Here is a 12490-nt window from a genome sequence, read left to right as displayed (position 1 = left end):
AACATTAATGAAAAAAATATATCTGTAAACGTATAAGAGAAAATTTCAGAAAGGACTTAATTTTAAATGAGTTCTTGCTAATTGACCAGTTTTACATATTCGGCACGACATATATATATATATATATATATATATATATATATATATATATATATATATATATATATATATATATATATATATATATATATATATATATATTTATATATATATATATATATATCAACACTGCGCTTGCCAAGGATTCGAACCCATGTTGTACTGGCTTGCTTCATGGTAAGCGAGAACCACATGACGCTTTAAACTGCAGGACCACCCAACCCTACAAGAATGGCGCAGCCAGCACACAGCTACTAGCTGTTGGGCCACCATCCGAGGACATCCGGAGGTGTGGGAGCTTCTAAGCTAATTTCATTATCATCACTGTTTGGTGTACTAGCCTCACCAGCAGCATTTATATATTATTGTAACTACGAACAAGTGGTATTTAATCAAAAACTGCTGCTAGCCGGGCAACCTCATGATCGTATGTCCTCGCAACATGAAGCAAGCCTGGTTCGCTAGGTTCATGTTTTTGTAGGATTGTATGGTCCAGCAGATTAGTGCGTCGTTAATTTTCGCTCTCTTTCCACGAGGCGGGCTGAAACAACACGGGTTTGATCCCCCGGCTAGCCGCAGTTTGTTATTGATTAAATACCACTTGTTCGTGGTTACAAATACATAGAATCAGATCTTTCAAACATTTTCCTTATTGTAGGAAAAACGTCGGACTCTCAATATTTTCTCATAAGTTTGTTGATACTTGTTATTTAAATAGTATAAAATTTAAAGTTTTTCACCAAAAGTAGCTGAACCTCATCGAATGTTTCTGTACTAAAAGTTTTATTATGAACATTCTCACAAAACATCTTTAGGCCAGTTTAAATTAATTTAATGTTTATTAAAAATCAATGTTATATACTTTTTCCTATGTTCACGTTGATTCTCTTAGATTTATTGGTTACACAATTTTTCTCTTTGTTTATTCAGAAAAATGTTTAGTGGTTTTTAAACCTAAATCGCTGGTTTTGTTTATTCTGGAAGAAGTTTTAATACTTCAAAAACTCTTTCACATTTTTTTAAGAAACATTAATATATCGATACACTTAATTTATTTCTTATTTTTGTTATTTATTAAAGTTTAATCAAGCAAAAATTATTTGATAAAGTGAGATTCTATTAAACAGTTAAATTGGTTCGTGTTGTTGTATATAAGTAGATTTCTTGCATTAAATATATGTTCTCCTGTGTACTTCACTTCCACCTCTTGCCAGACTAAATGTTTCCATTTGTCTCATTATTTTACCTCTATGTGTCTAATATGCAACTCTTGTCTTACTTAATCTTGACATTTCTGACGATGTTTCACCTTGTCTTACCCATGTTGCTTCACTTACATCTCCTGGCAGACATTATCTTACCATCTCTCACAATATTTCACACCAGTAAACTACTAAGTTGTCTTTCACTTCATCCTTCAGTGATTGTTCATAAGTTTAAAAATATTATCTATCACATCCAGATGAAATCATTTGTTATTTATATTTCAAATCTTTCAAAACCTTCTAGAAACCCCGAAACCCTCTCCAGGTATCACACGAACCCTCTCCAGGTATCACACGAACCCTCTCCAGGTATCACACGAACCCTCTCCAGGTATCACACGAACCCTCTCCAGGTATCACACGAACCCTCTCCAGGTATCACACGAACCCTCTCCAGGTATCACACGAACGAACCCTCTCCAGGTATCACACGAACCCTCTCCAGGTATCACACGAACCCTCTCCAGGTATCACACGAACCCTCTCCAGGTATCACACGAACCCTCTCCAGGTATCACACGAACCCTCTCCAGGTATCACACGAACCCTCTCCAGGTATCACACGAACCCTCTCCAGGTATCACACGCTCTGAATCCTTATAAAAACCACTTTTTGTAATAATAATTATATGATGACGTTAATATCTTGATAATTAAAATATAACTGAAACAATATTAATTTATATGACGAGGATAATAAAAACGATAGCTATGATGATAATATAGATGCTTATGATAATGTTAAAAATATCCTGCAGATATCTTCAGATGGCTTTCACCAGCAAGAGTGGAGTGAGGAAACAAGATTCATCACTTGTGTTCACCGCTGTAGCGAGCAACACTGTGGGTCGTGACCTGGCCTGGAACTACCTCCAGGATCAGTGGTCCAACATTCTGCAGTAGTGAGTCTGAAACCTAACAAGTAAAATATTTAAACATATTTCAAACTAGTTTCATGGCTTATTAACTACACATTTATTTGGTATTATTGATCTATGTTCTGTTTATTCTTTGATAAAAACTAATAGAAGATATGTATGTGTATAATATATATATATATATATATATATATATATATATATATATATATATATATATATATATATATATATATATATATATATATTAACAAGTCGGCCGTCTGAACATTAAAATGGTATAAAATACCGACAGGTTGTTAGGTAAGACACATATGCAACAGTTAGGTATCTTTACAAAGATACCTAATATATTAACAAGTCGGCCGTCTCCCAACGAGGCAGGGTGACCCGAAAAGAAAGAAAATCCCCCCCCAAAAAAATACTTTCATCATTCAACACTTTCACCTCGCTCACACATGATCACTGTTTTTTGCAGAGGTGCTCAGAACACAACAGTTTAGAAGCATACACGTATAAAGATAGACAACATATCCCACCAAACTGCTAATATCCCGAGCCCCTCCTTTAGAGTGCAGGCATTGTACTTCCCATTTCCAGGACTTAAGTCCGGCTATATAAAAATAACCGGTTTCCCTGAATGCCTTCACTAAATATTACCCTGCTCACACTCCAACAGATCGTCAGGTCTCAAATACCATTGGTCTCCATTCACTCCTATCGAACACGCTCATGCACGCCTGCTGGAAGTCCAAGCCCCTCGCCCACAAAATCTCCCTTACCCTTTCCTTCCAACCTTTTCGAGGACGACCTCTGCCCTGCCTTCCTTCCCCTACAGATCTATACGCTCTCCATGTCATTCTACTTTGATCCATTCTCTCTAAATGACCAAACCACCTCAACAACCCCTCTTCAGCCCTCTGAATAATACTTTTATTAACTCCACATCTCCTAATTTCCACACTCCGAATTTTCTGCATAATATTTACACCACACATTGCCCTTAGACAGGACATCTCCACTGCCTCCAACCGCCTCCTCGCTGCTGCATTCACAACCCAAGCTTCACACCCATATAAGAGTGTTGGTACTACTATACTTTCATACATTCCCTTCTTTGCCTCCACATATACCTCAATGCACCACTCACCTTTTTTCTCTCATCAATTCTATGATTAACCTCATCCTTCATAAATCCATCCGCCGACACGTCAACTCCCAAGTATCTGAAAACATTCACTTCTTCCATACTCCTCCTCCCCAATTTGATATCCAATTTTTCTTTATCTAAATCATTTGATACCCTCATCACCTTACTCTTTTCTATGTTCACTTTCAACTTTCTACCTTTACACACACTCCCAAACTCATCCACTAACCTTTGCAATTTTTCTTTAGAATCTCCCATGAGCACAGTATCATCAGCAAAAAGCAACTGTGTCAATTCCCATTTTGTATTTAATTCTCCATAATTCAATCCCATCCTTCTCCTGAACACCCTAGCATTTACTTCTTTTACAACCCCATCTATAAACATATTAAACAACCATGGTGACATTACACATCCCTGTCTAAGACCTACTTTTACTGGGAAGTGGTCTCCCTCTCTTCTGCACACCCTAACCTGAGCCTCACTATCCTCATAAAAACTCTTTACAGCATTTAATAACTTACCACCTATTCCATGTACTTGCAACATCTGCCACATTGCTCTCCTATCCACTCTATCATAAGCCTTTTCTAAATTCATAAATGCAATAAAAACTTCCCTACCTTTATCTAAATACTGTTCACATATATGCTTCAATGTAAACACTTGATCTACACATCCCCTACCCACTCTGAAACCTCCTTGCTCATCCGCAATCCTACATTCTGTCTTACCTCTAATTCTTTCAGTTATAACCCTACCGTACACTTTTCCTGGTATACTCAGTAAACTTATTCCTCTATAATTTTTACAATCTCTTTTGTCCCCCTTCCCTTTATATAAAGGGACTATACATGCTCTCTGCCAATCCCTAGGTACCTTCTCCTCTTTCATACATTTATTAAACAAAAATACCAACCACTCCAACACTATATCCCCCCCCCCACCGCTTTTAACATTTATGTCATGATCCCGTGAGTTCCAGCTGCTTTACCGCCTTTCATTCTATGTAATGCCTCATGCACCTCCCCCACATATACATCCTGTCCTTCTTCACTTCTAAGAGATGGTAAACCTCCCTGGCCAGTGCATGAAATTACCATTTTCCTTTCTTCGTCGACATTTAAAAGTTCCTCAAAATATTCTCGCCATCTATCAAAAACCTCCATCTCCCCATCTACTAACTCCCCTAATCTGTTTTTAACTGACAAACCCATTCGTTTTAACTTGTTTAACTCACTCCTAATTTTTTTCTTATTTTCATTAAAATTTCTTGACAGTGCCTCTCCCACTCTATCATCTGCTCTCCTTTTGCACTCTCTCACCACTCTCTTCACCTTTCTTTTACTCTCCATATACTCTACTCTTCTTATAGCACTTCTGCTTTGCAAAAACTTCTCATAAGCTAACTTTTTCTCTTTTATCACACCCTTTACTTCATCATTCCACCAATTACTCCTCTTTTCTCCTGCACCCACCGTCCTGTAACCACAAACTTCTGCCCCACATTCTAATACTGCATTTTTAAAACTATTCCAACCCTCTTCAACCCCCCCTCCCCCACTACTCATACTTGCACCAGCCCACCTTTCTGCCAATAGTTGCTTATATCTCACCCGAACTTCCTCCTCCCTTAGTTTACACACTTTCACCTCCCTCTTGCTTGTTGTTGCCATTTTCCTCTTTTCCCATCTACCTCTTACTCTAACTGTAGCTACAACTAAATAATGATCCGATATATCAGTTGCCCCTCTATAAACGTGTACATCCTGGAGCCAATCCATCAACCTTTTATCCACCAATATGTAATCTAACAAACTACTTTCATTACGTGCTGTATCATACCTTGTATATTTATTTATCCTCTTCATAAAATATATATTACCTATTACCAAACCTCTTTCTACTCATAGCTCAATTAAAGGCTCCCCATTTTCATTTACCCCTGGCACCCCAAATTTACCTACTACTCCCTCCACAACATTTTTACCCACTTCCCACTTTAGCTTTGAAATCCCCAACCACCATTACCCTTACACTTGGTTCAAAACTCCCCATGCATTCACTCAACATTTCCCCAAATTTCTCTCTCTCCTCTACACTTCTCTCTTCTCCAGGTGCATGTACACTTACTATAACCCACTTTTCACATGCAACCTTTATTTTACTCCACATCATCCTTGACTTAATACATTTATAATTCTTCTTTTCCTGCCATAACTTATCCTTCAACATTATTGTTACTCCTTCTTTAGCTCTAACTCTATTTGAAACCCCTGACCTAATCCCATTTATTCCTCTCCACTAAAACTCTCCCCCCCCCCTTCAGCTTTGTTTCACTTAAAGCCAGGACATCCAGCTTCTTCTCATTCATAACATCCACAATCATCTCTTTCTTATCATTCGCACAACATCCACGCACATTCAGACTTCCCACTTTGACAATTTTCTTTTTATTGTTTTTAGTAATTATTACAGGAAAAGGGGTTACTAGCCCATTGTTCACGGCATTTTAGTTGACTTTTACAACACGCATGGCTTACAGAGGAAAGATTCTTATTCCACTTCCCCATGGATATAAAAGGAAAAGTAATAATACCAAGAACTATTAAGATAAAATCAAAGAAAACTCAGATGAGTGTGTATAAATAAACATGTGCATGTATGTGTAGTGTGACCTAAGTGTAAGTAGAAGTAGCAAGACGTACCTGTAATCTTGCATATTTATGAGAAAAACAAAAGACAACAGCAATCCTACCATCACGTAAAACAATTACAGGCTTTCGTTTTACACTCACTTGGCAGGACGGTAGTACCTCCCTGGGCGGTTGCTGTCTACCAACCTTATATATATATATATATATATATATATATATATATATATATATATATATATATATATATATATATATATATATATATATATATATATGTATGTGTGTGTGTATATATATATATATATATATATATATATATATATATATATATATATATATATGTGTGTGTGTGTGTGTGTGCATTGAAATCTTTAGCTCTAGAGCTAAAGATTTCCAGGAGGTATACAATATTGCAAGACAGCAAAAGATAGGAAGGGAAATTCTCTGAGTCAAGGCAGACTGTATCAGTGGCTACCTACGACAGACAGTGAGGACCATCACATACCTAAACACTTACCTCCCACCTTCCCCCTACACCCTTCCGGCATAAAAGGAAGTAGTCACATCAGAGGCTAACAGAAAGCAAGTCACAGAATAGTAAGAAAATGCAGTAGTCAGCTCAAAACTGCATCTAAGGTCATCTTGTCATTGTGGAGCTTGAGAAAATTGACCAGTGTCTGGAAAATCTTCCAACTTCTGCCTCAAACATCTTACTACTAAGAGATTTCTATTTGAGACACCTAAAATGGAGGAGTATAGCAAACAATGTTTTAGCAGAGATCACCCTGGGAGGCAGCTCAGATGAAAATTCACAAAACCCATACAACGGGCGGGGATAGAACCCGCGAGTTCTATCCCCGCCCGTGGTATGGTTTGTTTGCAGTCGTGTCATTACAATTTTGTGAGTCATGTTAAAATTCACACACACACGAACTATTAAATCTCTGCAACAAATTCACCTTAAACCAGTAAATAGTAGAGCCTACAAGACTAGAAAATACACTGGACCTCATCTTCACTAACAATGACGATCTGATACGTAATATAACTGTATCAAACACAATACACTCAGATCACAACATAATAGAGGTACAGAGTTGTATGCACAGGGCTCCTGACCAGCAAAATGTGAGCAATCATGAGGGTGTCTTCACGAAATTCAATTTCAATAGCAAAAGCATACAATGGGATCAAGTAAAGCATGTCCTAAATGAAACAAGCTGGGAAGATATCCTAAACAACACTGATCCGAACATTTGCCTTCAAAAAAGGAATTCTGTGGTTCTTGAGATCTGCTCAAGACACATTCCATTAAGAAAAAGAAAGAGAAGATGTAAACTAGAAAGAGAGAGACGTTCCCTATAAAGACGAAGGCGAAGAGTCACAGATCTGCTGAGTGGGGCCAATATATCTGAAATACGAGGAGAGACACTAGTCAATGAAATTGCAAATATCGAACTTAAGCTGAAAGAATCTTACAGGATACAAGAATCACAGGAAGGACTAAAAGCCATAAAGGAAATTGGAAAAAAGAAACAGAATACTTCTCTCTTATGCCAAATCTAAGGGAAAAACAACATACAGTATTGGGCCCCTGCTTAAGCGGGATGAGACATACGCAGATGATAGCCAAGAAATGAGTGAGATACTAAGGTCCCAATATGACTCAGCGTTCAGCGAGCCACTGCCCAGACTAAGGGTCGACAATCCAAATGAATTCTTTAAATGAAACCCAAAATTTGGTCATCTCAAAAATATTGGATATTATTTTAACTCCACAAGAATTTGAAGAGGCAATAAATGACATGCCAATGCACTTTGCCCCTGGCCCAGAATTGCAAGAAGTCCCTATTGCATGCCTTCAGCATTGTATGGAGAGGGAGCATGGACACAAGGATCATCCCACACACACTAAAAACAACAAACGTAGCCCCATTCCACAAAGGTGGCAGCAAAGCAATTGCGAAGAACTACAGACTGATAGCACTAACATCCCATATCATAAAAATCTTTGAGAGGGTTCTAAGAGGGAAGATCGCCATCCACCTAGATACCCATCAGTTACACAATCCAAGGCAACACGGGTATAGAGCAGGTCTCTCCTGCCTGTCCCAGCTACTGGACCACTATGACAAGGTACTGGATGCTGTAAAGGATAAACAAAATACAGATGTAGTATACAAAGACTTTGCAAAAGCTTTCGACATGTGTGACCATGGTGAAATGGCACACAAAATGCATGATAAAGGAATAATGGGAAAAGTTGGTAGATGGATTTACAACTTCCTGGCAAATAGAACACAAAGAGTAGTAGTAAACAGAGTAAAGTCCGAGGCAGCCACGGTAAAAAGCTCTGTTCCACAAGGCACAGTACTCGCTCCCATTCTATTCCTCATCCTCATTTCTGACATAGACAGAGATGTAAGCCATACCTCCGTGTCTTCCTTTGCGGATGACACCCGGATTACTATGGCAGTGACCTCCATCGAAGAAACCGCGAGACTCCAAGCGGATATCAACCAAATCTTCGAATAGGCCACTCAAAACGATATCGAGTTCAACGAGGAGAAATTTCAACTACTCACATATGGGAAACTTGAAGAAATTAAAAATGTATCAGGGTATACAACAAATTCTAACTATACAATAGAGCGGAAAAGTAATGTGAAGGACTTTGGAGTGATAATGTCAGAGGATCTCGCCTTCAAAGACCACAACAATGTTACCTCATGCGCTAGGAAAATGATAGGATGGATAATGAGAACCTTCAAAACTAGGAACGTCAGCCCCATGATGATTCTCTTCAAATCACTTATGCTCTCTAGGCTGGAATACTGCTGTACACTAACTTTCACGGCACACATAAGTATGGTAAGACGCATAAATTACTGGGAACGGTTGAGGATCCTTGATCTGTATTCCGTCGAACGCAGGCGAGAGATACATGATAATATACACTTGGAAGGTCCTGGAGGGATTGTCACCAAACCTGCACACGTAAACCACTCCCTATGGAAGCAAAAGACTCGGCAAGAGATGCAACATTCCCCCGATGAAAAGCAGGGGTGCCACGAGTACTTTCAGAGACAACACAGTGTCCAGGGCCCAAGACTGTTCAACTGCCTCCCAGCTTACTTAAGGGGGATTACCAATAGACCCCTGGCTGTCTTCAAGAAGGCACTGGAGAGGCACCTAAAGTCAGTACCTGACCAACCAGGCTGTGGTTCGTACGTCAGCATGTGTGCGGCCAGCAGTAACATCCTAGTTGATCATACCTTGATCCACCATGAGGCCTGGTCTCAGACCGGGCCGCAGGGCCGTTAACTCCCGAAACCGTATCCAGGTAAACTCAAGGTAAGGTATCTCTTTGTAGATGAATGGTTCAGAGAACCGACATGTTGATAAATTAGACACATGTGCAACTCTTGGGTATTTTTATTGAGGAAACGTTTCGCCACACAGTGGCTTCATCAGTCCATACAAAGGAGAATCTTGAAGAACAGGAGGAGAATGAGGTAATCAGTCCCTCAACCTTGAGTCGATGTGGTCAGTCCATCAATCAAGATTGATGGACTGACCACATCGAGTCAAGGTTGAGGGACTGATTACCTCATTCTCCTCCTGTTCTTCAAGTTTCTCCTACGTATGGACTGATGAAGCCACTGTGTGGCGAAACGTTTCCTCAATAAAGATACCCAAGAGTTGCACATGTGTCTAATTTATCAAGGTATCTCTTGCTGGATTGCTAGCGCACTCGGCTCACTCACTGAGGTCCAGAGGTCGATTATTCCCGGGATGAATGGAAACATTAAGACAAGTTTCTTTACAGGCTGTTGAATATTCACAAATAATTCTCGCTCTGGAGAGGAAATTTGTGATGAGTTTCCTTCCGTCTTGGATCATTGCCAGATCACAAGTTGTGACTCTGACAGTAGTTCAGGACAGATCGAAACGTCGTCATAAGTGTCCTCTCCTAAGAGTAGATTGTAATAATGTTGGTAGAATTACCGACAATATGTAAAGTAAAAGGATACAGGTGCAGCTAATGTGACATTTTATTGTGGCAACGTTTCGCTCTTCAAAGCTCCTGGAGAGCGAAACGTTGCCACAATAAAATGTCACATTAGTTGCACTTGTGTCCTTTTACTTTACATAAGAGTAGATTGTTTGTGATTTTTTTCCCAGTCACAGTATTGTGACTGTTATTCTTGAATGTTGTGAGATAAAGTTGAAGCGTTGTATAGGAGATGTTGCCACTAAGTATGTGAGAGACACTTAGTGCACAATAAGCCTCTGTTATAGATAAAGCTCAATGTGTGAGTGAAACTGCGTGTTAAGAGTTATAGTTCCTTGGTCTCTTGAGAAAGCTCAACTGCAACGCCATCTTGAGGTCTGCGTGCGCAGCGGTACAAGCTGCTACCAGAGTTATTGGGAAAGAAGGATACTTCTCTCTCGTGGCTCTCTCGTGCAGTTTTATCTGCAGTATTATTATTTGTTTTCCTGTGTGCAACAAGTAAACAAAATTATATTAATTATTAATATGTTAAAACCTTAATTTTTAAATAGGTGGACGGGTAAGCCTGCCGAAGGCCTCGGTCAGATGGACAAAAACTCCAGTGGAGGGTCGTCATATGATTTAGACCAGCGTCAGGAACCATTGTCCTGTTTCTTGATGAATCTTACCTAACCTAATTAATCATTATATTTCAGCTTGGGACCAGGATCCTCTCACCTCTCCAAGATAATAAAATCAGTAAGCCTGGGTTTCAACACTCGCCTCCAGTTGCAGCAGGTCAGCAACACTACTGTATAATGCAGTGTAACCAGTGTAGATATGAACATAAACAAATTAATAATTGCAGGATACTCTGGGCATGGTTTTCTTAAAGGCATCATAATATAATGATTTATATACTAATTAAAAGCCAATGTAATTTTGAATAATTATAATATTAAGCTATAATTTCAATATTTAAATCATTCAAAATCTTTTAGTAATGCATACAAGCACAAAACTGTCATGTTATTGTAAAAGAAGTGAAGTGGAAATGGATGTGTTAAGTTGTAGAATGTGATCTTTGGTTCCCTGAGAAGTACGACATGATTGTTATGAAGGTGTAAATGTTTCTAAAATAAAAGTATCACAAAATGACAGATTCTTGATTCCATGAATGACAAAAGGAGAAAAAATATTGACATATGTTCATTAAACCAAGTAAAGAGAGTTTAAATGCCTCGTTTAATTTGTACTGATGTATTATATGAAGGGATAGATAAGTGAAATATTTTATATTTCTTGAAAATTATTTTTTTCTTATTTATTCATTTATCTCAGCTGGAGAAGTTCAAAGTTGACAATGCTGGACAACTGGGATCAGCTACAAGAGCTCTGGATCAGTCACTGGAAACTGCCAAGCTTAACGTTCTTTGGATGGATAAAAACTACAAAATAATTTTAGAATGGCTAAAAGAAAAAGGCTTTGATCACACTCTCTGAGGCATGAATTGACAGAGATGAAGAAAGGGGAACTGGTAACTATCTTTTAAGAGTTTTTCAGCATTTTCTTGCTCGAGGAGCCATATAAATAACACGTAATATTCTACAGTCTATGCCAAACACATCTTTTGCTTTTCTTGTTTTTGATAAGCATAGGACAAATTATTCAACGCCTTTTCATGACTCAGTACTACTACTACTATTGCTACTTTTGCTACTACTACTACTACTACTGTTACTTCTGCTACTACTACTACTACTACTGTTACTTCTGCTACTACTACTACTACTATTACTGCTACTTCTGCTGCTGCTGCTACTACTACTACTACTACTATTACTACTACTACTACTACTACTACTACTACTACTACTACTAATAATAATAATAATAATAATAATAATATTATTATTATGTGGTGTAATTTTGCAATATAATATCAGTACCTCATTAAATAGTTTTTACGATGTGCTGAGCAAGGAGTGTCAGACTACATGGTGCTAGAGCTGTCTCTAGACAGTGAGCCCTTGCAGTGTTTGTGCTATTGCTGGCTACAGGAAGAGAAGGACTGACAAAGATTGGGAAATCAGCCAAAGCTGGGGTGGAAAATTTGAGATGGTAGGTCATGTAAGACTTGGGAGATACCACTTCTGAAACCAGTGTTGATGAAGTGTTGGAGATTTACAGTGGTTCACCAAGGAGAGTTTATATATTACAACTCATTTTCCATTTTTTATCAGGCCATTTTGTGATGAATGGTTTTAAAAAAAAACAAGTTGAAGATTAAGACACTTATGCAACATATGGAAATCTTTCGCAACACAGTGGAATTTGATGGAATTTTTCTGCTTCGATGAAGGCTGGATTGATGTGGAAGTAGTGAATAGCCAGTTCCTCAGCGAGAGCTCTGGCTGCCATGTTGACGTCACTGAAGGTGACCTTC

General features: G+C 38.5%; 1 protein-coding gene across 1 annotated transcript in view; it reads left to right on the top strand.

The window, feature by feature from the left end:
• The window catches only part of LOC128689928 (aminopeptidase N-like), a 159064-nt gene extending 147129 nt beyond the window's left edge, over positions 1 to 11935 (top strand). The window contains exons 16-18 of the mRNA XM_070088674.1: positions 2123 to 2266; positions 10760 to 10841; positions 11385 to 11935. Of these exons, the coding sequence (XP_069944775.1) occupies positions 2123 to 2266; positions 10760 to 10841; positions 11385 to 11546 (388 nt within the window). The 3' untranslated portion in view covers positions 11547 to 11935. The remainder of the gene's footprint in view (positions 1 to 2122; positions 2267 to 10759; positions 10842 to 11384) is intronic.
• Positions 11936 to 12490: the final 555 nt, after the last annotated feature.

This window comes from Cherax quadricarinatus, chromosome 25 (assembly GCF_038502225.1).
Source record: "Cherax quadricarinatus isolate ZL_2023a chromosome 25, ASM3850222v1, whole genome shotgun sequence".
NCBI lineage: Eukaryota > Metazoa > Arthropoda > Malacostraca > Decapoda > Parastacidae > Cherax > Cherax quadricarinatus.
This window is presented reverse-complemented; position numbering and strand designations above follow the sequence as displayed.